Here is a 26,588-nt window from a genome sequence, read left to right as displayed (position 1 = left end):
AAACCCTCCACAAGCAGACACTACTTCGTACACATTTACCCTCTACCCCACCACCAACACACAAAAACCTACCCTGGGCATCATTATAAAGTAACACATGACACCAAGGCCTGGCCTGCATAATTGAACCCTAAAACCATTACAAGCGACAACCTGAAAGCCATGTTAACTTGAGAAACTCTCTCTCTGTAAACCTTGAAAACATCCGGGAAGCTTTCCATCTCACAAGGACAGGCTCGTTCAGACCTCCCCTTGGAAATTTAGGCAAGGTGACCCCTCTATTCATTCAGATCCGCAGGCCTTCCCCCAACAACACAGAGCCCACACTCACTGCAAATCTGACTTGGCAGTTCTCCTCTCCAAGGTAGCATAGGTCTCCCGAGACGTTCGTCTCCAGCCACAGGTGTTCTCCATTCACGGCATTCTCCTGCAAGGAAAAGACCCACCTGACATCAATTTTCTTTTCCAGGGATAAGGAAGACTATTTCAAATTTAAATTTGGGATACAAGAAAGTTAGTGAAACAAAGGAGCCTAAACATTCCTCATTTGACCACTCAAAGTACTGCTAGAGTTGATTCTACTGAAATTCTAAAAAGGGAGAAATGTGTTTGGAAAAACTTTGAGCTATAACTAAAATAGACATTAGGTTTATAGCTGCTTTATCCATGGAGGTGGTCATTTTTGAAACATATTCAACAAACGGGGAAAAAACACCTCGAAACAGTTTGATGTCAAACCTTATTCACCAAGTCCACCACTGCAAATTTCATGACAACTGAGACTAAAATTATTTAAAATTTGACTTTGCTCAGTGAATAAGCTTAACAAATTAGCTAAAAAAGAGGACGATAGCATTAAAGTATTTTAAGTAAAGACAGTTTGAAAACACAATTATACCAGTAACAGGTAAATTATATTTCTAAGGGCAGAGGCTTCTTAAAACTAAGTTCCTGTGTACTCAAAGCATAATAAGTTTCTACTAATTCACATCTTACTAATTCAGTAAGGTCTTCACCCAATTACTTCTCAATTTTTCAAACTAAATGTTATTGCTTCTAAAAATATTCATATACGTTGGATGGGGAACAGAGCTGCTAGAATGTATGACCTGATGAGCAACAATCCTATTTTACAGAAATGTGTGGAAAGGGGGAAGTAAACCTTTTTTTTTTTTAATAGTATGATGAATAGAATTCCATATTCCTTCTTATGGGATACTACCTTGGAAATTATACATTTATATATTAATTGTATATTTTGCTCATTCGCTTAAAACGGGCTCTGAGCTGTTAGGAAAAGTATTGTATTAGATTAACCATAAAGAAACAAGACTAAGTCCCCATGTCTCACAGGAAAATTACTCTTGTTTTTACCTTACTCATCAGATGTACATGGGCATGTAATTATTTGTTATGGGGGATGCTATGGACTGAACTGTATCCCCTCAAAATTCATACGTTGGCCAGGCATGGTGACTCACACCTGTAATCCCAGCACTTTGGGAGGCTGAGGCGGGCAGATCACTTGAGGTCTGGAGTTTGAGACCAGCCTGGCCAACATGGTGAAAACCCATCTCGACTAAAAAAAATACAAAAACTAGCTGGGTGTGGTGGTGGGTGCCTGTAATCGCAGCTATTCGGGAGGCTGAGGCAGGAGAATCACTTGAACTTGGGAGGTGGAGGCTGCAGTGAGCCGAGATCATGCCACTACACTGCAGCCTGGGCAACAGAGTGAGACTACACCTCAAAAACAAAAAATTATTACTTTATATATATATATTCCTATGTTGAATCTCTCACCCTCAATGTGATGGAATGTGGAGATGAGACTTCGGGAAGTAATGAGGTCACAGGGGTGGAGCCCTCATAATGGGATTAGTGTCCTTATAAGAAGAGACACATGAGAGATTCTCCACATGTACACACCAGCGAAAAGCCATGTGAGCACACAGCAAGAAAGCAACTGTCTGCAGGTGATGAAGAGGACTCTACCCAGGACTGGAATCTGCCAGCACCTTGACCTTGCACTTCCCAGCCACCAGAACTGTGGGAAATGAAGTCTGTTGTTTAAGCTACCAAGTCTATGACATTTTGTCATAGCAGCCTGCGCAGATGACTTCAATACAATCTTGTCATGAAAACTCATCTTATACATGAGCCACTTTTATTATAACCTACTCCAGCAGTGTCCACACCATAGCCCTTTGAATCTCAAAGCTTAGTACAGCAAAGCAGAAATATACAACAAATGGCCAGGAGCAGTGGCTCACGCGTATAATTCCAGCACTTCAGGAGGCTGAGGTGGGCAAATCACTTGAGGCCAGGAGCTTGAGACCAGCCTGCATAACATGGTGAAACCCCACCTCTACTAAACATACAAAAATTAGCCAGGCATGGTGGCAGGCACCTGTAATCCCAGCTACTAAGGAGCCTGAGGCATGAGAATTGCTTGAAACCCAGGAGGCAGAGGTTGCAGTGAGCTGAGAAAGTGCCATTGCACTCCAGGCTGAGCAATGGATCGATATTCTGACTCAAAAAAAAAAAAAAAAAAAACAGGAACCTACACTCCATGACATTTGCTGGGAAAAAATACCAAGTGTCACCCATCTTTTAAAATAAACGTATTTCTTCAGAATCAGATAGAACACCTTTTCCTTTCAGGGCCTAGTGACTCAAATAATTCTGGGGTGAGAACAACCAAAATTTGTATTGTGGCATGTGACCTAGGTGCTTCAGGATCCAAGAAAGGTGGGTCCAAGTCCTGGACTGCAGAAGTGAGGCAGGAAGGCACAAGAGAAGGTAAAAGGCACTAGAGATATAGGTGTCAAGGGCTCCAGGACATAACACAGGGAGCCCCTGGGGTGGGAGTGCACCATCCACATCTCTGAGTGCCTCAAAACCATTCCTAAAGGGAGAGCAACACTGACCAGGATCATTGCCCTCTACATCAAAGGGTGGACATCTGTTCACCAAAACTTTTTCTTCTCTACTGTAATTTTTCCCTGTTGCAAGTTCCATTTTTTTCAAGGAAGTCAATGGGAAAATAGGCTTCACTTCACAGTCAATCTTGTGGGACAACAGCAGAGGAAAGAGAAGCATAGCTATGGGTTCAGAATCTAAAAGTTTTCAGATAGCGATGGATGATGACATTTTTTTAAAAAGTAGAAAAGCACTTCTTTACAAGGTATCCTGAAGAAATCAATCCACACAATCTAAAATATTCTACTGGGAACTTTTCTCCAACTCTAAGTTATAACCATTTATTCAGAATAATGCTTTTTCATTTTATTATTCTTTAACTTATTCAACAATCCTTTATTCGGTAACACTGGTGCCAGGCACTGAGATTCTGTGTTAATCAATGGAGAAAAATCTACCAGAGAAGATGGAACTAAATGCATAATAACAGCAGCCAATATGAGGGAAACCACAGCGAAATTCCATCAACTACTTTAGAAAGTGAAGCCTAAAATGTAGCAGTGGGTAAAATGTCAAAACCTACTGATAAAGCAATGAGCTTTCAGCTCCAAGAAAGTAATCTCTAAGCCCATGGAACGTCCTGCCTGATAAGTGTGTTTTGTTTGTCTGAGGGCCTTGGGTCATAAGGTATCAACTTGACTCCCAGAGGGGCTAGGGGCTAATGTCAACCAAATGGGCAGTCAACCCTGTCTACAGGACCAACCCCCAATTAAAACTCTGGACATCAAGGTTCAAATGAGCTTCCCTGCTTGGCACTATGCCATGTATATTATAGCACATGGTTGCTAGGAGAAGTTAGCTAGTGAACGATGATTCTACTTGGAAAGGACTGTAATAAACCGTAAATGTGAGTATTAACAACTTTCAGGGAGTTCCATGAGTGTTTCTAGTGAGTTACTGAAGCTGAGTGCGGTCTTGGGGGTTCCCGAACTTGCAACTGATGTCAGAAGAGAGGATAGTCTCAGGGACTCTTGAATCCTGCATAAAGTTGTCTAGACTGGGTGGCATTAGCAAAAGAATGCAGTAGACAAATGAACTAGTTTTGTTTTCTTCCTACAATTCTCATGAACCCCTCTCCAGATCCATGTTAACTAACATGAGCTTTGGAGTCAGACTTGTTGCCTAATAGCTATATGACCTAGGGCCCTTCTCACTTCCCTAAACCCTCTTCTACTCATCAGTCACATAAAAATCACTGTACCTCCTTTACTGGACTACAGTGATGTTTAAACATAAAAATGCGTAAAGCCCAATGTTCCGCATAAAACAAGAAGTTAATAGACGTTCGTTATATTTATTGGTGTCGCCGTTACTCTAGTTTCCCTTCTTCCTCCTAATCCACAGATGTTAACATTAACCACGTTTCTCTCCTTGGTCTTTGTGGCCAAGACTGCTAGCCATTCCTCAAAATAATTATTTCTCCTTTTCCTAGACACATAGTCAGACTTTATTTCCCCAGTCTCCCTTGCAATTAGGTGTGGCCATGTGACCAAATTCTGAACAGTGAAACAGAAGCAGAAATTCCAGACTTGTTCCATTAAATCCTCCCACATGCATTCCTCCATGGTCTTTTATCTCACTGGTCAATTGGGAAGTCAGCCTTTTGGAATCCTCTTGGTGGGATGTCAGAGCGATCCTCAGCATGGGTCACTGAATAGCTGTGTGACAAAGGGCGTGACTCCCCACCCAACCACCTGGAATAGTCTTGGTCTATCACATAGGCGAGACACAAACCTCTCTTGTATTAAGCCATTATACATTTGAGTCTTTTACTTGCTGCAGAGCCTCATTTACCCCCAGCAAATGCAGGCCTCTTCCTTTTGCTTTTATTGTTGTCTAGGTTTCATTTCATTATCTGACTATACCCCCCAGTTACTTACTATACGCTGGACAGTGCATCTAAAATTTCGGAGTCTTGGTTTCTTCTGCTCTGAACTCTGACACCCTCTCTGATTTATTTTACATTAGTATAAATTTAGTTCCCCCAAAAGACAGCCATGATTATGCCTCTCCCTTGTTCAGAATGCTTAGATGTTTCCCTATTTATAAGATAAAATCCAAATTCGAGCTGGCATGCTAGACTCCAATAACAGCATCAATCACTCTTTTATCCTTGTCACTCTTAAAAAAAAAAAAAAAAAGACAGGGCCTTGCTCTGTTGCCCAGGCTGGAGTGCAGTGGCATCATCACAGCTCACTGCAGCCTCAAACTGCTGGACTCAAGCAATCCTCCCACCTCAGCCTCCTGAGTAGCTGGATTACAGGCGTATGCCAACACACTGGGCTCCCTGTCACTCTTCTTTAAACATACCTCGCACTTCCCTTTTTGGTGCCACGTTTTTGTTCATTCTACTGTCCCTACCTGGAAACATCTTTCTCTCTTCTCTACACATGTATCTTGAAATACCATCTCAAATAGTACACCACTCAAAGAGTATCCATCTGTGCCAGACAGAAAAATAACTCTCCTATTTCTAAACAAAGATAACACCACTTCTCCACTTGTGAGTGCTGAGACAAGTCTGTATAACTATATATATTTACATTGATAGATTTACATTGATAGATCTAGTTATCTAAGAGTGGAGATTCACCCAAATAGACATAAATATGGATTTCTAGATATAGGCATGTTTTCCTGCTCAAGTGCTACAGAAATTCTAGTAATGGTTATAGGTAAAAAGACAAAGATGAGGTGAATGTTTGAGACTGAATACTACAGATAAAGAGTATGCTCCACACAAAATGAAGGCACTTGCTTATAAAAATGTTTTGAAACAATGAGTACTATAAATATGTATCCTATGTAAATGTCCTTACAAAATCAAAAAGGAAAAAGAGTGGACTACCTCCCCTTGAAGATCTTCAAGAATTGATAACACACCACGTTGGATGTTTTAGATTTGTGCTGTACAATATACACATGGCTACTGAGGACTTAAAATGTGGTTAGCACTAATTGAGATGTGCTTCTCTTTGAAAAATTCACAGCAGATTTTGAAGATTTAGTGTGAAAAAAGAATGTAAAATATCTCACTAATAATTTTTATGTTGATTACATGTTGAAATAATATTTTGAATATATTTGGTTAAACAAAATATGGAATCAAAAAATAATCTTACCTATTTCTTCTCACTTTTTAAAGTGTGGTTACTAGAAAATTTATCATTACAGCTCTATTTCTATTGGACAGCATTTGTTCAGGTAATCACTTGCCTAGAGGCAGCAGATTAGATCGAGACACTTCTCACAGGTCTGTGAAGTTACAGGATTCCACGATTTCCCTCAGCAGCCAGCGTGATTTGATTTTAAAACTCCCCCATTCTAAGAAAGGAATGGTGAGGGTCCGTGAAATCGAGGTCAATCTGTCCCTTTTTTTACATGGCTGACAAGGACTGGGATCTTCACTGATTTATAGTGAGTAGTTCCTTACACTCTGCTCAACAAACAGTCTCATTTATCGATTACTCTGACTTCAGTTTTTTGAAACGCGGCTGGGAGTGGGGAAAGATGTAGCGCCATGGGGGCTGTGGGTGATGACACTCAGACCTGATGAAGGGCAGGGCCTGAAGCTTGAAATGAAAGTCCAGGTCTCCTAGGACTCACAGGAAACAGGACTGAAGTGAGAACATGCACACACACTCGAGCACGCACGCACAAACACGCATGCACACACACACACCCCTGCCTCCTCCTGGCTTTTCATTCAAGGTTTCTAAAGATAAGATGACCTAGTTTCATAACCCAGTTTAAAGCAATCCCACATGAAGACTCTGGTTCCTTAATCTTGTCCCTGAACCAAACTGTGAGGCAGTACATCAACTGTGTGATGTTTCTATCTGCCTCAGAGAAAGTTTCTTTGTTAGCATTGTCAACTAAAGGGAAGGAAAGGTGGTTTGAACTGAAGATCTGGCTTTGTTTGTGTTGAGGCTCTGTTTTCCACAGCTCTTAGGACTAAAGAAAGTTTGCCAATGAGGAAGGAAAATAAAATGAAATCAAGGGTGCTGGGTTTAAAACCAATGTGCCCTTTAAGAAAGATCTTGGTGGCTTTTCCACCGCTGTTCAGGGGGTTGTTTTAGGCAGTGTAATGGGCAAAAACAAATGAAACGGTGGGGACAGATGGGAGATGTACTTCCCGGGCTCTCTGCTGCAATACTACAAACAGGGAAGAGTGCTGGAAGTCCAAATGAAGTCTCCATTGGAAGGGAGATATGTGACATTTAAAAGAAGATACACATTATCTGTGGAACAGACATGCTTCTAAATGGACTAATTCACTCTAAACTGGGAACTTGGAATCCATCCCAGGAGATGAGAATATTTTTTCCTTTTTAGGCATTACTTCCTTCCTTTCTAGTAATTTAACTTGTTTTACCCCAACTGTCTTGGCTGACAGGCGTCATCCAGTGTCAGAGGGGGCAGCTGCTGCAGGCTGTCACTGTGGAGGTGAAAAGATGATGCCCCTGTGAAAAGTAGGAAGGCCAAAGTACTGTGTGCACCTTAAGATCTAACACAATGCGTTGAATTAGGAAGGAAATTTAAAGAGAGTTACTTAGGATTAAAACGGCATAAATCCATTTATTTTTCAAGCAGACTTTGGCGTCATGCCCACCAAGCTTTTCAAGAACTGGAGATTATCTGAGTGCCTGTCAACTCCCAGCGAAATATCCCCTTCTCACTGATTGAGCAGAAAAACTGTAATCAATTCATCCCCTGACATCAGTAACCAAGCAGCTATGAGGTCTATGATGCTGTTCTCTCCACTGTGAAGAGAAAACAAGCAGAAAACATCGCCCCTCCTTTGAAGCAGCCTGAAATCTGACAGCCACAAATAAGAAAGTCAAACCAAAAGCACTAATTTGGTTCTAAGGTTTGTAAGACAATGCACTACGAACAGAGAGGTATTGTGAGGATACAAAGAGTACGTCAGATAAATAGAATCGGGTTGATTGAAAAGATGAGCATGGCTTGGCAGAGAACAAGAAAGAAAATCTCTAGAGGAAATAGCAATTTTCATACTGGGTTGATCCCAGTGTCCACTGCTGTCAATAGAAGACTCAGGCACCATACTGAAGACTAATCCAGATACTCTCCACACACCGTTACAGGTTCTATCCCTGACATGCACGGAGGGAAATGCCGGTGCACAGGCAGCCTCAGTAAATATCTATTGGCAAAAAAATCTTCAAAGAATGAGCCCATATGGGACAGAGAATCCTAAAAGTCATAATAAGCCACTTGAGTAAAACACAGTAGGAGAGAATGTTTGGGAGAAACAAGCTAAAACTAAGGAGAGAGAGAGTCTATATATCACAAACAGGGAAATGAGAACACAAAACTGGAATGCTTAAAGAAAATTATTAAGTTCATGTATCCAAAGCATAAAAACTGTCTGCTATAATAGCATCCTCCCGGCCAAGAAGTGCAGGTGCCTACAGTCTATGCACACTAAATCAGTGCTCACCTGTATCTCAGGCACCCCACAAACAGACTTCTCAAAGTATTTTGCCAAAGTATATTTAGGAAATAATTGTGTGCCTTCAGATGACTGTGGAACATAGGCTAGTGTCAGAACATGGCCCTTTTGGGATTCCACAGTAAGTAGAAACTTGGGGACTAAGATCCTAATTCCAGGTTCACTCTGACTTTACAACTTCAGACACACCGTGAACAGTTTTTTAATCTTTTTCCTTACAGATGAAGGAAGAAGAATAGAGTAACATAAGCCAGAGAATCATAGTAGTAGAGGCCTTTGAGGTCACCCCCATTCATTCCCCTGAGCCAAAGCATTACAAAGCAGAGAGAATTTTGACCCAAGAGTCAAGCTGGGTGTGAAAGGGAAAAACAGGACCCTCGTCATCCCTGCTGGACCCCGTCTGCCAGTGTGGTCAAGACCCTCAGAAGCACAACGTAGCACTACTGGGGCCCTTTACCTTATCAAAGGCAAGAGACTGGAGTTCCCCCTACCTTTTTATAAGCTCCTGCCACCTTCCTTTTTATTTGAAAGAATCAAAGAGGCTCCAACCTTAATCATTGCTCAATAAATAGTAATACTGAATTGAGTAAAGATTGCTCATTTGCATACATTGAGTCCAGAAGAGTAGACTAATGGTAGGAGATGAGGGAACCAAACAAGAGTGTGGAGGAGAGGGAATGGCACAGAGAGGTGACTGTTTTTGCACCTTAAACGGAACAAAGAAATCCCTGGCTGGCTCCTTGAACAGAATAGCATACTAAAGTAATACAAGAAATCTAAAGTCTTAGCAAAAGAAAAAGTCACTGAAATGCTTTTAACAATCTGCTTTTTCCTCTTTTCTGAAACAAACGCTTTACACAATTGTAATAAATGAGTGTAGTGTGCTGATCACGGTTTGGTTTCTGTTTGCTGACACCAAAATCAGCTCACAAATATGTTGGTTTTTTTCCAGAGTAACATCTCATAACTCCTTACACATCAATATCTAAGCCCTTAGATGGACTGTCTTCAGGACAGGCTTTCAATTTTCCCTCCATTGTTAAATGTTAGCTAAGTGTTTTGTGTCATGCCATACTTTCAACAGACCTCCAAGATGGGGTACCCACAATCAAAGAAAAGGGGAGAAGAGGGAGGGATAAAAGATCACTATGCACAAATCCAGCCTTCATTCCTATTTGTTTTTCCCTCATCCTGTACTGCAGCCTCCCACTACTGGCCAAAAATACCATTTTGATGAAATATTAGAGTACATACCTCTCTACAGGAATCAGAAAATAATACCTTGCAGCCAAGCTCTGGCTCAGGCAGGACACTTCTTTTAAAAAGCACTTTCTGATAACTATTTCCAACATCAAATGGGAACGGAATGTCCTTTTGTTGCATTCCAGTGATGCCCGCTGACCCCTGTGTTCTAGGCATCATTACCCTGTATTTTCATGTTGATTTCCTTTCTGCCCACAGAATTCTAAGCCCCTTGAAGGCAGAAACCGTATCTTCTTCACCTCACAATCCCAAGTAACCAACATAGATTCTAGTACAAAGCAGGAACTCAACAAATGTTGGATGAATTAGTGAATTCATCAATTACTTTTATAAATAAATCTGCTGGCTGCACAGTTTACAAAAAAAAAACTTTTTCACTGATTGTCACATTTGATCCTAACAACGTCCATGAAATAGAGCCACAATTATCCCCATCTACAGATGAGGACTCTGAAGCTGAAAGAAATCAGTGACTTATCTAATGTCACACAAAAGAGCAGAGAAGGGAATTAATGAATGTTCCCCTCTAAGTGATTAAACTCCCCTCATTAGAATCTCTCACCTCAAAGAAGGCCCTGCTGCTGCAGACTACAGGATTGTTTGGAACATCGTGAATATTAAACTAACTCTTTCGGTTCCTTGATATACAACACACTCTCATCATTGCTCCATGCATACCCTTCTTAGGTTTTATTTATGTTTATGCATTTAATTATGTTTAATTATGCAAACACTGGTGCAAATATACTCTATTGTGGGTTAAGAGTTTATTAAATAGCTGTCCTGGAATAAAGAAGAAAACTCCAGGAAAGGAATATTCTTTCTATACACCAATTCAACAGGCTCAGGCGGCATCTGAACACTCTCAGTATAACAATATCTCCACCAAGAGAGAAGCTGTAGTTCAAATACATCCAGTCTTTTGCCAGGCAATTCATAAATGTGGGCAGAATTTACACTGGTATGCATCCAAGATGTAAAATAAGGATATTAAGTGTGTGCTGAGAGGAGAGGAAGAAATGTTATAACACAGAGGATATAAAATCATGGCATGGTTTTCCTTTCCCCCACCCCACCTTTCTCTTTCCTATGGAGAAAAAGAACACGGATTATCCCTTCTATTCAGATTTAACTAAAAGTTCTAAACAAGGTTCATCATCAGGGAAGGCTGGCAGGACTTCAGGGAAGCCCTTCTGTCCCTTGATACCTTTTCCTCACATTGCTTCAGGAAGGGACAAAGCCTTTGGGTCTACAGTTAGAAACAGTTACTCAGCCAAGAACTTGACTCATTGAAGACTCTCAATAAATGTGTTTAATCAACTAAAGAGTTTCAGACTATTAATCTTCAAGTCAATAGTTTTTGTGAGTGTGTTATGGTTAAAATGTTAACATCAGCTCATATACTATACCCAACCTACTGATGCAAGACCCATCTACCTTTGGGTTAGGGGAGGAAGGAAAAGCAATAGAATGACACGAAGTGCCTGTAATTCTCTGGGGAAAAAAGCACCCAGAAAAACTCAGCTCAAGCTGAGGAAATCAAAACTTAGATTGTGTGATGTTGCATTAAGGGTAGGCTCTATTCATCATCAACTTGACAGAAACCAATAAAGCATGCGCACGAGGTACTTTTTAATCTTACAGCTGCAGTAGTACTTCAAATGATTCAGGAAGCTTTTATCTTAGTCTTGAACACATCTGACTTCATATAAAGGAGCGATGCTCATAGGAGTTTGGAAATGGAGCTACAGCTAAGGTATATGAGGACAGGTCAGCGGGCAATGTTGAAAATTACTAAGCAAGTCTTCCTTGTAGCTAGAGGAATCCTGAGAATGAGAGACACAAAACATGCACTGAAGTGATGTTTAAATGAAAAAGGCGACACCTACACTCCAGTCCAAAGTCGCTCTGGGCTCCTTGGCTGGACCATTTGCCACAGGAAGGCTGAGGGGATGTGCAGGAGCCAGATGCTGGAGGCCTGCCCGGGAGATTGCTTTCCTGCAGCAAGAAGAAAAACAAAAACAAAAACAAAGAAAAACCAACATCAGAATCTCATACAGAGCTCGAAATTTCCCATGGGGTAGAAACAGTGCCTGAGTTAGCCTCTTCCACATCGGAAAATCTTTACCAATGTATTGGAATATACCTCTCTAAAGTGCATGGTGTCAACAGATGGTGGCAAGTCCCAAAAGACAGGGAGGCGGAGGGGACCACTGTGGGGAAATAATGCTTCAGAACCAAAAATTAAAATACAATCCTCTATTCAGAGTAGAGGGAAAGAACAAAGGTCTTGACTCTTCATTTATGGAAAAAGACCTAGGGTTTGGGCATTGACCATACTTGAACAACTTTAAGATTGCCAGAGACTAAAAGCAAGAAAAATGGGTTCGTGAGGTCTCCTACTGAAATTCCTCCATTTGCCGGCAAAGCACTCTCTAAGCTGGTTACAGCTGAAAGTTCATTGTTATTTTACTCTCCTCTCAAGAATATCATCCTTTCCCTATCCTCCTTACCCCTGCAGAGGACTACATGAGCTTGAGGTTCTAAATGGGAAAAGACTGCTTTGCATCTGCCAAGAAATTGCACATCCAATATCTTACCAAGACCCACAATAAGATAAAGCCTAAATGCTAATTAGATGTTAGATTTGTCAAGTAGAACATAACAGAATTCAGGTCAGAAAGGAGGGTATGAATTGGGAGAGGTTGGAATAGTCATCCCTGATCTGCAAAGAAATGAAACAAGAGGGGCTACTTTAGCAAAGCACATATGATCACTGCTGAGCAAAGGGAAGCGAGGAGCCGTTAGAGCATAGTAGTGAGAATAAGAACAGCAAGAAGAAAAAAAAAAAGCAGGGATCACCTAGGGAGATCTGTGGGATCATCAGGAATTGTGGAAGTTCAGTTTCTGAACAGCCTCACGAAAAATGTCTCACAAGGGTCTAGAGCTTAAACTTGAGCTCTGATTTGTGATTTAACTAAGTCACTCCATAGAAAGGCGAGGGGCTTTTCCTCAACAATAGTATCTAAGTGTGGTCTGAGAAGTACCTGAAATAGAATCAGGAGGGTCTTGTGATGCTGCAACTCTGAGTCCTGAATCAGTTGGAGGGTGAAGCATGGGAAGCTGCATTTACACATACTCCTAAGGTTCTCTTCTGTGCACTAGAGTTCTTAAACTTTGCTCTCTGGGAACATGTACATTTAGACAGCTGGGACCACAACTTTCCAAAACCCATCAAGGGGCACTCTAAAGAAAACATCAGCAATTTCATTATTTACTTTATCTTCATTTGGCTCTCTTCAGCTAGTCTCTCTCATATGACCTGAAAACTGCAGTAAGAATCTGCCATCTCTGAGATGAGGCCTGCAGACACCCTGGATCCCCAGAAAGGCCCAGATCCTCAGACTTCCCAACCCCACGGACTACAGAGAAGAACAAGGCTCCGGACAGTGGAATGGAGAAAAGGAAAGCAGTGGTGGCCAGATCTGTGGTGAATTCCATCACAAATGAGACCCCAAAGGAAAAGAAACTTGCCCCATATAAAGGGGAAGGAACAGGGGCAGACTTTAAAAGCTTTCTTGCGCCCTGAAGGGCACGTAGTCTTTCCGTCCTGCTCAGTGACCTCTGCAAACCCCCTCCAAAAAAATAATTGGTAAAGTTGAGCAAGATGAACAGTAGTCCCCAAGCCCAAGGAAACGCTGAGTAGAAGCCAGTAACGAATCCAGGACTGTGCAACCATTAATCAATTACCAAGTATGTCAGAGAGCTCAGCAAGTGTCTAGACCTTTGGTTTTGTTTTTTTGTTTTTTTTTAAGTCTCTTGTATTCCTATACAGGAAGTCCCAGAAATAGTGGGTAGGTCTTCAGTAGTTGGAAGTGATCACATCGAGCTTGCTGGTAGCCTACTTTCAAAAGCTCCCACTGGGTAGCAGACAATGTACTTGCTTTATATAATCCCCGAAAGGGTCATTATGAAGATGGAGGCCTTTAATGATGACACAATATTCTCGTTCCTCACTTTCACCAAGGCAAACAATTAGCAACATCAATTTCGGCCCCTCACCCCAAAGCATATTCCATATCATTGAGCAATAAGAAAGTAACAGTGGAAGAATCTTACACAGTGATCTTTCATCTCAAAACAGTTTTCCTCCACCTATGTTGAAGGAACTTCTTTAGCATTTTTATTAAGATTTTCTCTGGCTTTGAAGGGCTCCGTATGCGGACTCTGACCTACAGTTTTCATCATAAGAAAATCAGATCTCTGCAGAGTCGGAATACACAGGTTCTACATTTGATTCCTTAACAGTCACCACAACCTAAATTAAGTGTCCTTACAAAAAAAAAAAAATACCCAGGTGCAAACTCTTAGAATGGCTGAAGAATTCCTAAATCTTGGTTTAATGAGAAAAACACAGATCTTTCATTTTTTCATTAACTGTCCCAGACAGTTTTGATTAAAAAAAAAATTTTTAAGAGAGAAAATAAAATTCTACTGTCAGGCACCAGTAGAAAGCACAAGACAAATGAGTTTAACTCATCTGAACTTGTAGACTCTGACCACCAAAATCTGGTTACTCTTCCTAATTAGGACTGCCAGGAGGAGTCAATTGCTGAAATAATCAAATTAGGATTCAAGGATGCAAGCCACGTGTGCCTCTGAAAGACAATGTGGCTATACGATAAGAGACATACAAACATTTAACCCTGAATGAAATTACAGTCAAATCACACTCTTTTCTAGCCTGGGAAAAGAAACAAGTAAAGCCTTTTGTTGATCATGTATTTCTCTTTGTGGATACAAATTTAAGGTTGGTTTTATGTCTATACATATAAATATTAATTAGGAGAAAAAATAAGTAAAAAACATGAAAGTGGCTGCCAGTTTGTAACTCTAATTGCCCTCACAAAAGGACATACATATAGAAAAATATATTTAGGTACAACAGGGTGTAGGAAATAATTTCTGATTAGAACTTTCCATTCTTTTAAATAACCATGGGAGAAAATCCTTTTCTCCAATAATTCATACATGTATACACATTTTCTTCCAAAATAAGAAAATAGTTTTATTATATCTCAGACCTCAAATAAAAGTTAGTGAAAGTTTATTTTTCTATTTGAATTTATCTTGGTGGTAGATGATGACACTTAAGAGTCTGGTAGAACTTGGTGTGTGGTTGGGAGTGGGATGAGGGGGCAGTAATTTTATGCTGCAATTTGTTCCTATTAAAAAAAATCAATGGGGTTTCAACTTGTGCTTTCCTTCTGCTCAGAATCCTCTCAAGCCCACGGTCAGCAAAACCATGAAATGCCAATGATTCTTTCTATTAATTTCACAACAATGCTTCTTCATAGGGGATGGTGATAATCACAAATGCTTCTTTGAAAAGAACTGTGATATTAACTGTGAAATAGATGTGAAAAGAAAATATACTATAATGCAGTTTCAATAATACAATGTCAAAGTTAATATCAATTACCTGAAAGAGCTCTAACATATTTAAAATGTAAAAGCCATTATACATTTTAAATAGCATCATATTATTTTCTTCACTTCATTCAATAAGACTATAAACTCCTAAAGGACAGGGCTCAATCCATCTACTAATCTTATTACATTCCAGCCCTGGGGTAGACACAGTCTATATTCAAGAAACGCTTTCTGAGTGAATGAATGAACTTGACCAAGAAGCTAAGCAAAACAGCTTGCTGATTAGATCAAGGGTTGAGAAACCGGATTAGGATGATTTGAATTATATCCCAGGCCTTACATTTCAGTGATATTCTTGCCTGAGTCAGAAATCCTTCAAAGCAGCTCTTTAAAAATAAATGCAAATAAGGTAGAATCCAGTGTTAAGAAGCCTGAGAGACGTCAAACGGCTTTGTGTGGTCAACATTAAAATGGAATCCCTTTGCCATACTCGTAAAGGGCATATCATAGTGTTAACATTTTTACAGTGTGTTTAATGAAACATGTGGCATATACTCTTCATAAATGTAAATTTAAAAATTTATGGAAAACATGCAACTAAGTGGTTATTTAGCCAGAGATACCCTTTTCTAATTACCCATTTTGCAAATTTCTCTCAATTTCCTCTGGTTCCAGTTTCAGTCTGATTGTAGGTTTATGTGGCTCCCATTTTCTATCTATCCCCATCTGCCAGCTCCCTCTCTGGGTGATGCTGCACGTGAGAACAGAATCAGGATTCTTCTTGCAGAGCAGAAAAGCACCAGAGAATCAGGTAGTCTTTTATCCAGAACACCTCCTAAAGATTGACACATTAGAGACTGGTAAACTTACCCTGTTGTTCTAGAAAAGGAACCAGCTGTCTAAGAAGTTACTCAGTGTCTTGGTTTGATTCCCCAAGAGAGTTCTTAATCACCTTGTGTGTTGTTGTCTTTTTTCTTACACCATATGGGCACTACCTTTGCTTATATTCAAAGCAGCTCACAATGCTTTTTGGTTGACTTAGACAAGATGTCTACAATGCAAACGATAGCCCACACAATAAAAAAATTGTCCCAAGCCCCACACAAACTTCACCAGTGATTTATGTCAGGGAACAAACCATGTATAACTATTTGAGCCTAAATCCTATTCCATATTATATATGAACTCAAAGTATTTTTTTTTTATTTTAATGTACATTGAAATGTTGAAGGATGCAATTACTATTGAACCAAAGGCTATGTTTTGTTTCCTAAGAAACTCATCCCCTGGAGTCATTCAGAAAATCACTTTCGGTATTGAATCTTCAACATACTATACCAGTATTATTCTATGTTTGTTACCTTCACAGTGATTCTCCAACATTGGTACTCAACCTTTGCCTACCATGGGGTTTAAGCAGCAGTCCATTCAAAGCCCTCCAGGTATTTCTAATGTGTATCCCAGCTACGAACCACTGTTCCACATAGATGTGCAAACATCTGACTACTTTATTATGTCTGTTAATGTGACTAAGCTCAGGCATTTACATATTGAAATATATCCATTCAACAATGAATTTACCAAATGTCTATTTGATGCCAAGCACTGTTCTAAATGTGTAGGATACAAGAACAAATAAAACAGACACAAATCACTGCCACCTTTGAGAAGCTTACATTTGAACAGAAAATACATTTTGCCAGGCACTGAATCATTTTATATATTTTATGTATCCCTTGCAATAATAAGGTATGATCCCTATTTTATAATAAATTTCCCATTTTTTAAATAATAAATGTTCTCAATGGAGCTTATGGAGAACACGTAAGCTCCATGTCTAAGGACACACAGGTAAGAAGAGGTCCGAGTAAGATTTGAACGCAGGCATCTAACTCCAGAAGTTATATACTTAACCATTTCACAACCTGAGACTTTCATAAAATGCTGACAGTACACATATACATAGCAAACCAGACATACTATAAAAATTCACCTTTTCTATACTACTTTTCTAATTGCCCTAATTATAAATTTCCTATCTCTAGAACAAGAATGCAAACTTCTACCAGCAAGAGGACATGTTTAGTAGGCATTGATTGGAGTGTAGAAGTAAAGCACACACCTTACCTTATCAATTAACATAGATAGCTTGATATCTTTTAGCCTCAGTTTCCTTATATGTAAAATAAAAATAGTGCCTAACTCAGAGAATAGTGGAAAAAAAATGTGTGCAAGATGCTTGGCACAGAGTAAGCACAAACGACAGTTGCTGCTATTATTGTTCGTACACCCATCAGCAGGCCCCCACAGCAACAGCCAAAGCTAGGTACATGGTAAATCTCTGAATAAATATATGCTTTTTGATTGCTCTCAAATAGTCTAAGTTCCCTGGACACTTCTGTTCATTCAACAAACATTGACAAGCTTCCACCACGTGTCAGGCAGTTCAAAGGGGTTATTCAAACAGAAGATTTCCTCTTTTAGTCAGTAAATAATTCCATGGTTGCCTAAGGAATCATTCCTCTTCCCTGCCTCACCCATCTTCCTAATACAAAATCAGAAAGCACTGTGCACTTTCCTCAGATTTACCAACATATTAAACACGTGCAAACATGCAATCCAAATGCCATTGGAAGTATTTATTCTATTCACGTAAATAAATGCAATGCCCAAAATACTTTTTCTTTTTTTTGTTTAATGTGTAAAAAATGGCCTGGCAGCTAAATGCCCCTGAGAACTTGTGAACTCATCTCTCAGACAGGATTTACTTCCCAAGTGTAATCTTTCCTAACCACATCCATAAGGCAATACTGGTACAGGCTTGGCGTGGGATGTGGCAACAAATCTCATTTTAAAACATGGTAAGATGACTTAACTGAGATTCTCTCCAGAGTTAAAGACATTCTTCTCCTTATGGTATCACTTGAGGGAAAAAGTAATCCTTGAGAATGGAGAAAAAGTAATCATACTGTTATGGGCTGAACTGTGTCTCCCCAAAGTTCCTATGTTGAAGTCCCAATTCCTAGTATCTCAGAATGTTACCATATTTTAAGATAGGGTCTTTACAGAGGTCATCAAGTTAAGATGAGGTCATAAGGACAGGGCCCTAACCCAATATGACTGTGTCTTTATAAAAAAGGGGAGATTTGGACCCAGACACACACATAGGGAGAAAGCCATGTGAAGATGAAGGCAGAGATTGGGGTGATGAGCCAAGGAAGTGTTCTATGAGCCAAGGAACACTGAAGATTGCCAGCAACCACCAGCAGCTGCAGGAGAGATTCTCCCTCACAGCCCCTGGAGGGAGCCAACCCTGCCGACATTTTGATCATGGACTTCCAGCCTCCAGAACTCTGAGACAATAAATTTTGGTTGTTTAAACCACTCAATGCGTAGTACTTTGCAAATACAAATACTTCAAAACCACACCCGAAGTTTGAATTTAGCATGATAGGGTTTGGCTAACTTCAAAATGCTGACTTCTCTTTTCCAATTGCCCCCATGAAACCTTGGGTGCCTTCCCATGATAATGCTACCCTTTATAAACTAATAATACTTAAACACATTCCCATGAAAAACATCATTCTCATACACATAGTAGTGAGCATCTGGCCAAGTTTTATTTAACTCATTAGTAAAGTAACAAGTAGAGAAGACAAATGCAAATTCAAAGTATAAATAAGAAATCGAGATTTATAAAAGTCAGGAAAGAAATGCTTAAAACTACTGCTAAATTAGATGTAAGAGTAATTCACACTCTATGAATTAATAAGATCTTAACCTCTGTGGCATTAACTTCTCTTTTAGCCTATAAAATCATAGAACATCAGCTTTTCACAGGTTAACTTCTAGCCTTCCAGAAACATAAACCATCAGCACCTCTATCAGTTTTGGATTATTAATAATAATCAAATATACAGAAACAACAAAATTATAGTACCCCAGAGTATCAGATGAGACTCAATTACTAAATAAAAAGGTTCTGCTTTTATTGGAGGAGGCTAATTAGAACATGCTCCAGTAAAATAACATCTTAAAAAATAAAACAACCATTTCCCTTGTCAAAATTTAGAATAATTTTATTCTCACTACTCATGGTTCAAACTATTAATCAGAATTCCTTATGTAGCTTTATATATATAGTTAGATCTATATATATATAGCTCTATATATATATCTAACACCATATATATCATTATTGATATATATGTCAAAACACCATAGACAGGGCGGCTTATGAACAACAGACATTTATTTCTCACAGTTCTGGAGGTTAGAGAGCCCAAGATCAAGATGCCAGCAGATTCAATGCCCACTGAGGGTCTACTTCCTGGTCATAGAAGGTATCATTTCAATTCACATGGAGGAAGGGGCAAACATGCTTGCTTGGGTCTCTTTTAAAGGGACACTAATTCCATTCATGCAGACTCCACCCTCAAGACCTATTCACCTCTCAAAGGGCCCCACTTCCTGACACCATCACCTTGGGGATTAGGATTTTAGAATTGAGAGGGGGCATAAACATCCAGGCAAATGTCCTGGTATAGGGTGAATAAAGAGCAATTTAAGAACACAGTCTAATGCTCAATTGGAAGTTGTTGTACGCTGTCATGGAAATGCCTCCTTTGTCTCCTCCATATTTCCCACCTGGACTTGTATCTTCAGGGAAGTCTACTTCTTGTCTTAAAGGCAGTGAGGTCTAATGAATATGGAAATTGGAGAAGGAGCTGAATTTTATGTCCAGGTCAATGAATACAGAATAGATTTTGCCTACTGAGATAAAAAGATAATCCAGAATTGAACAAATTTAGGAAAAGCATTAGCCTGGGAACAGAAATAACCTTAAGAACATAAGCCTTTTGGGACTTCAAAGAAATTTTAGGGGAAAGGATTTAAATTTCCACAGGGCTCTTCCCAGTAAAACTGACAACAAGAAAAGTATATCATTAGCATCCCACTCCCAATTTCGATGCTAGCACACTTGGTTCCTTCCCCCCGCTTCAACTTCACCTGGATGCTTATACTATCACAACCACAATCTTGCAAAACTGATGGTATCATTGACTAGATAACCCCCACCCAAGGCTGTCAACTGAAGGCAACTGTCCCTCATAAGGCTATCTGTGTTCTCAAAAGGGGTTCATAAAAATGAAAAAATCCTGCATGATCCTAAGGAATGGAGTCAAATGACATTCAAAGTAGTTAAAATTATTTTCCTAAGCTGTAATTCAGAGTGTCATAGATATAATGGGAGGTCTGTGGTGAGAGGCAAAGACCTAACTACTTATTTCGATGTCAGCCCTAGGCACAACGGTTAAGCCTACGAAGACCCCAGAGCACACCTATGTGTTGAGGAGACACACAGCCAATTTGTGTCAGTGATGTGAAGGTCCTGGAAGGAAAGAGAATTCGTCCCAGATGATTCAGATGAAGATACTTTAGCAAAATAATTACTTAAAAGTAGAGCTAGGGAACACAGCATTACCTGATCTCAAGACCTGCAATATAGTTAAAGAAATCAAGAGCATGTGGTTTTGGAGAAAAGGGATGTGAAGGTACCCAGAGACAAAAAAGCAGATGAATGGTTGTCCTGGTGTAGTGAACTAAAAGTAGTATTAAAAAATTTAAATCTCAGCCTTTTTTATAGCAGATAAAGGAAGTCCAGCCTTATCAATCTCTTCTTACATTTCTTATTTTTCAAATTTTTAAAACACATTTGTAACTCTACCAAATTCTTTCTGAAATCAACCTGGCTCTCAGCTATATCTTTTAGTGCTAGGTAAAAAATAAGTGCCATAGCAGGGCACAGTGGCTTATGCTTGTAATCCCAGCACTTTGGGAGGCCAAGATGGGTGGATCACCTGAGGTTAGGAGTTTGAGACCAGCCTGGCCAACATGGCAAAACCCCGTCTCTACTAAAAATACAAAAATTACCCAGGCATGGTGGCAGGAGCCTGTAATCCCAGCTACTTGGGAGGCTGAGGCAGGAGACTTGCTTGAACCTGGAAGGCAGAGGTTAGAGTGAGCTCAGATCGTGCCATTGCACTCCAGCCTGGGCAACAAGAGTGAAACTCTGTCTCAGATACGTAACAAAAATAATAAAGTGTCTTATTTAAGGTTTAATAGGAAGTTGGCAGCAGAGCCACAAAAAGAAGTCTGGTTTCTTCAACACAGCCCAGCTTGTCTATATTCCTATTATATGGTCTTTGTTCATCCCATCCAGTTTGGCCTGCAGATATACTTGTTCTTTTAATTTCTCCTACCTCCCTAGCAACTAACTCATCATTAACTAGATTAACACTTCACATGTGTCCTGCAGGCCTACTTGCAAAAAATAAAAATGATAAGGAAAGAAAATGTCCTCAGTCTGATAAAGATTACATATGAAAAAATCTATAAGTAACATCATACATAATGGTACAGAACTGAGTATCATCTCCCTAACATTGAAACAAATCTGGAAGTCTGCCCTCACCACTTTTATTCAACATTGTAATGGAAGTTCTAGCCGTGTGAAAAGAGAGGGAAAATAAAGTTAATAATAATAATAATAATAATAAAGGCATACATATTGGGAAGGAAAAAGTAAAATTATCTTTATTTGCAAATGTCATGATTATATAAAATTCCAACTAATCTGCAAAAATCAACTCATTCTACAGAATGAGTAAGTTTGAAGTCATAGTGTACAGATACCATATATAAAAGTCAACTGTATTTCTGTATATATGCAACTACAAATTAAAAAATAAAAATTTAAAAATACGTTAACAATAGCACCAAAAAAACATGCATTATTAAAGGACAGATACAATAAAATGCTTGTAAGACCTTACATTGAAAACTATAAAACATCATTGACAAAAATTAAAGATATAAATAAACATATCATATTTGTGTATTGAAAGATCAGTACTACTAATACTAAGATATCAAATATTTCCAAATTGATACTTAGAATCAACATACTCTTTACCCAAATCCAGCTGACTTAAAAATTTATATAGCAATAAAAAAAAAAACATAAAACAGCCAAATAACCTCGATAAAGGAGAAAAAGTTGGAGGCAGGACTTTCATTACCCAATTTCAAGACTTACTATAAAGCTATAGAAATCTAGAACATGTGCTATTAAAGAAAGAATTGACATTTGATCAATTGAAAATAACACAGATTCAAAAATGACCCCCACATGTACAACTTCAACAGAGGTACTGAAACAATCCAATGGAGAGAAGAAGGTTCTTTCAAGATAAGATGCTAGGAAAAAAAAAGGGTATTTACATGGGAAAATACAATATTGACCCTATGTCACATTATACAGATAATACATCAAGAGAGATCACAGATAGAAACCTGGAAGTTAAAACTATAAGGCTTCTAAAAGAAAGCACTAAAAAAAAAAAAAAAAAAAATACTGAATGACCTTGGAGTTGGCAATGATTTTTTTAAAATAGGATGCAGAAACTTCTAACCATAAAAGAAGAAATTCATGAATTCAACTACATCAAAATTAACATCTACTTACCAAAAGACATAAAAGACATGTCAAGCAATACTTCTACTTATTCAGCACCTCCTTCCTATTTCTGTGCCTCTAGCAGGAATAGCAGAGCCATACCCCTGGAAAGCTGCTCCTCCACAAAAGCAGTAAAAACAACAGCAAGGATGGGCAAAATTGTTTTCCTCAGAACCCTTGAGATTATTTTTCAAGAAATCCTGCAATAATCTGAGAAGCATTTGGTCATGAAAAATAACTAAACCCCAATAAGAACAGTGATTTTTGTGGCATTTTAAGTTGCCCTATCCCCATCCTTGTCTCCCAGCTCCACAGTAGCACTGAAAACCAACAGCTCCTTGATCCCAGTAAAAACCAGCAGCCTAGCAGCCACTGGAGAAGGCAAAATACATTTGGAGCTTCCCAAAAAACTATTCTCAGACAACTGTCATAATTTGACATGTCTGACATTCTCTGAAAACCCCCATTCTATGGCTTGTTTTTCTTTGACCTGGCTCAGACTCCACTCAGCACTTCCACCAGTGGCATTCGTTGAAAACAATCAGTCATGAATTTTTAACACCATGGTGGCCTAAGATGATGATAACAACTGGCGCAAATAAGAAACTAAGTAAAAAATCTTAAAAGGAAAAGCTGGAAATTAAGCTGTACACATATGTTGTTTCAGAAAGTTTCAACATATTCCTAAAAATTTAGAAGACCATGCACAGGTAGAAGGCTGTCTGTTCTCACACTGCTATAAAGAATTACCTGAGACTGGGTAATTTATGAAAAAAAGAGGTTTAATTGACTCACAGTTCTGCAGGTTTAACAGGAAGCATTACTGGAAGGCCTCCAGAAACTTACAATCATGGCGGAAGGGAAAACAAGCACTTTCCTCACATAGCAGCAGGAGAGAGAGGGAGAATGGGGAAGTGCCATACACTTTTAAGCCATCAGATCTCATGAGAACTCACTCAGTTTCACAAGAACAGCAAGGGGGAAATCCACACACACGATCCAATCACCTTCCACCAGGCCCCTCCTCCAATGTGACATGCGATTTGGGTGGGGACACAAATCCAAACCGTGTATAAGACTGTACACATGCTCAGGGAAAATATGAGAAGGCCCTAATGTCTCACTTCTGGCTAAAAGGGAGGCATTACACAAATAGGAAGTGAAGGCCAATGCAAAGTTGTAAACCATTTTACCCATGCCTGAGTGTTGAAGACATGCCCCACTATTCATACAGAGCCACTTGAAAAAGTTGGGGACACTTACTGTACTCAGGTATTTAAGAAAGTATCTGTCCAATAATTAGATCATTAGATGACCACTAAGCTAACCAGAGACTTCAGTAGCCATACACAACATACAAGATAGACTTTACAGAATTAGTCAATAAACAAGCAGCATGACAATATTAACAATCAGCAACATAAACAAACACTGGAGAGAAGAGATCTGATTTCCAGAGTTGTCACATTATACTATTTAAAAGGTCCTGTTTTAAATAAAATTTAATGAGATGTGCAAAGAAACAAGAAAGTATCATCCATACACAGGAAATGAGGCAATCAATAAAACTGTTTTTGGAGAAGATCAGACTTTTTTTTTAAATTGCAGGCCAGACACAGTTGATCACACCTGTAACCCCAGCACTTTGGGAGGTTAAGGCAGGTGGATCACTTGAGGTCAGGAGCTTGTGACCAGCCTGGTCAACATGTTGAAACCCCATCTCTAGTAAAAGTTAAAAAAAATTAGCTGGGTGTGGTGGCACATACCTTTAGTTCCAGTTACTCAGAAGGCTGAGGCAGGAGAATCACTTGAACCCAGTAATTGTACCACTGCACTCCAGCATGGGTGACAGAGTGAGACTCTGTCTCTAAATAAATAAATAAAATCACCTATATTAAAAATGCTTAATTAATATAAATCATGTCTAAGGAGTTAAAGGATACTGTGAGAGCAATGTCTTATCAAATAGAGAATATCAATAAGAGAAAATATTGAAAAGGAGCCAGATAGAAATTCTGAAGTTGAAAATATCACAACTGAAGCAAAAATTCACTATCGGTGCTTGACAGCAGATTGAAGTTTGTAGCTGAAGGAATCAGTGAGCTTGAAGATAGATGAATTGTAATTGTACAATTAGAGAGACAGGAAAAAAAAAAGAGGATGAAGAAAAAAACAGATCTTCAGAGACCTGTGGCAGACCATCAAGCATACCAGCATATTCATAATGGATATCGCAGAATAAAAGGGGGCAAAAAGAATATTTAAAGAAATGACAGAAAGTTCCCAATCTTGAGGGGGAAGAAAAACATTAATCTATACCTTCAACAGCCTCGACAAACTCTAAGATAAACTCAAAGACCTTCACATCTAGAAACATCGTAGTCAAAATGTCAAAAGTAAAAGATAAAGAGAATATCTTGAAAGAAGCTAGAGGAAGATAAATCATCACATGCAAGGCATCCTTAACACTAATGGCTGGCTTCTTCAGAAAATATGGAGACCAGAAAGAAGGCAGTGAGATGATATATGTGCTGAAAGGAAATAAAAATAGTAACTGTCAACCAAGAATTTTATATCCAGCATGACTATCAATCAAAAATGAAGAAAGAAATTCTATGTGGATGCTTCACAAAAGATCTATAAATATGCAAAATAAGCCCAGAAAAAAATGCTCAATACTTTAGCTATCTGGGTAATGTAAAGTAAATCCACAATGAAATGTGATTTCATTTCACTAAAATAAAAAGACAGAAAAATAAATGTTGGCAAGAATGTGGAAGAACAAGAACTCTCATATATTGTTGGTGGAAGTATAAAATAGTAAATCACTTTGACAACTATTAGACAGTTTTTAATGTACTTAAACATAAATATGCAATATGACCCAGCAATTTCACTCCTAGATATAAAAACTTATATATAAATATTCATAGCAGCTTTATTCATACTAGCAAAGAAAAAAGAAAACAACTCAACTGTCTATCAACAGGAGAATGGATCAAAGAAACTACGGTATATTTATAAAGTGAAATACTACTCAGGAATAAAGAAGAATGAACTACAGATACTTCCAACAACATGCATGAATCTCAGCAACATTATTCTGACTGAAAAAAATGGGACACAAAAAGAAAATATTGTATATGTATTATACATAAAGTTATAGAACAGGACAAACTAACCTATTGCAATAAAAATCAGAACAGTGGTTGCTGAGTGGAGGGGAGGTGGCTGATTGGGAAGGCACATAAGTTAACTCTCTGGGGTGATGCAAAGGTTTGATATCTTAATAAAGATATAGGTTATACAATTGTACACATTTGCAAAACTCATAACTTGCATTTAAATATGCCTTAATAAAAATTACAAAAAAGAATAAGGCATGTAAACTAATAGACAAAGAATAAATATTTATTGAAATGATAGCTATTATTATTAAACAATGGAGGTCAGTATCCATGAACATAACTTGTTTCTTATTTCTCTGATATTTAATGTGATCATGAAATTAAATATGGAACATGCAGTAAAGATATAACCCTGAGGGAGGGTCAGGAGCAAAATAATAAAAACACTTACAAGCATCTTTATTTATGAGCCACAAAACAATCATTTGGAAACTCATCTTTTTAAGCTAATTTTTATTGCATTCCTACTAGGCACCAAGCATGCTATTCTAATAAAACTCAGGTCTTACACTAAATTTTAATAGTGGAATCACTACTCAGATTAGCCAATATTCAGAAATATTTATCTTTTTTAAAGGAAAGTACTTATTTGCTATCTACTATATTGCCAGGATCAAGGTTTGTTTATACCACAATTCATCAGTGCCCCCTTATAGGGCCTTTTTACCCAAAGATACAAACCACTGGGGTCTCCTCTTTTCTGTAACTCTTGATGTATTTCCTTTTCCTT

The 26,588-nt window shown here is 38.8% G+C and overlaps 1 protein-coding gene across 19 annotated transcripts in view; it reads right to left on the bottom strand.

The window, feature by feature from the left end:
* LOC105471320 (diacylglycerol kinase iota) overlaps nt 1–26,588 on the bottom strand; it is a 453,152-nt gene that overhangs the window by 283,969 nt on the left and 142,595 nt on the right. For 16 of the 19 annotated variants that reach the window (XM_024789548.2, XM_024789549.2, XM_071094416.1 and 13 more), the window contains 2 exons: nt 11,608–11,716; nt 332–427 (listed from right to left, as the gene is read on the bottom strand). In XM_024789548.2, coding sequence (XP_024645316.2) covers nt 332–427; nt 11,608–11,716 — 205 coding nt within the window. Of the gene's footprint in view, nt 1–331; nt 428–11,607; nt 11,717–15,788; nt 16,017–26,588 lie in introns of those variants that run through there. The other 3 variants (XM_071094429.1, XM_071094428.1, XM_071094430.1) reach the window with 2 other exon arrangements.

Source organism: Macaca nemestrina, chromosome 4 (assembly GCF_043159975.1).
Source record: "Macaca nemestrina isolate mMacNem1 chromosome 4, mMacNem.hap1, whole genome shotgun sequence".
Classification (NCBI taxonomy): Eukaryota; Metazoa; Chordata; class Mammalia; order Primates; family Cercopithecidae; genus Macaca; species Macaca nemestrina.
Note: the sequence above shows the minus strand (reverse complement) of the source record. Positions and strands in the feature narration are given on the sequence as shown.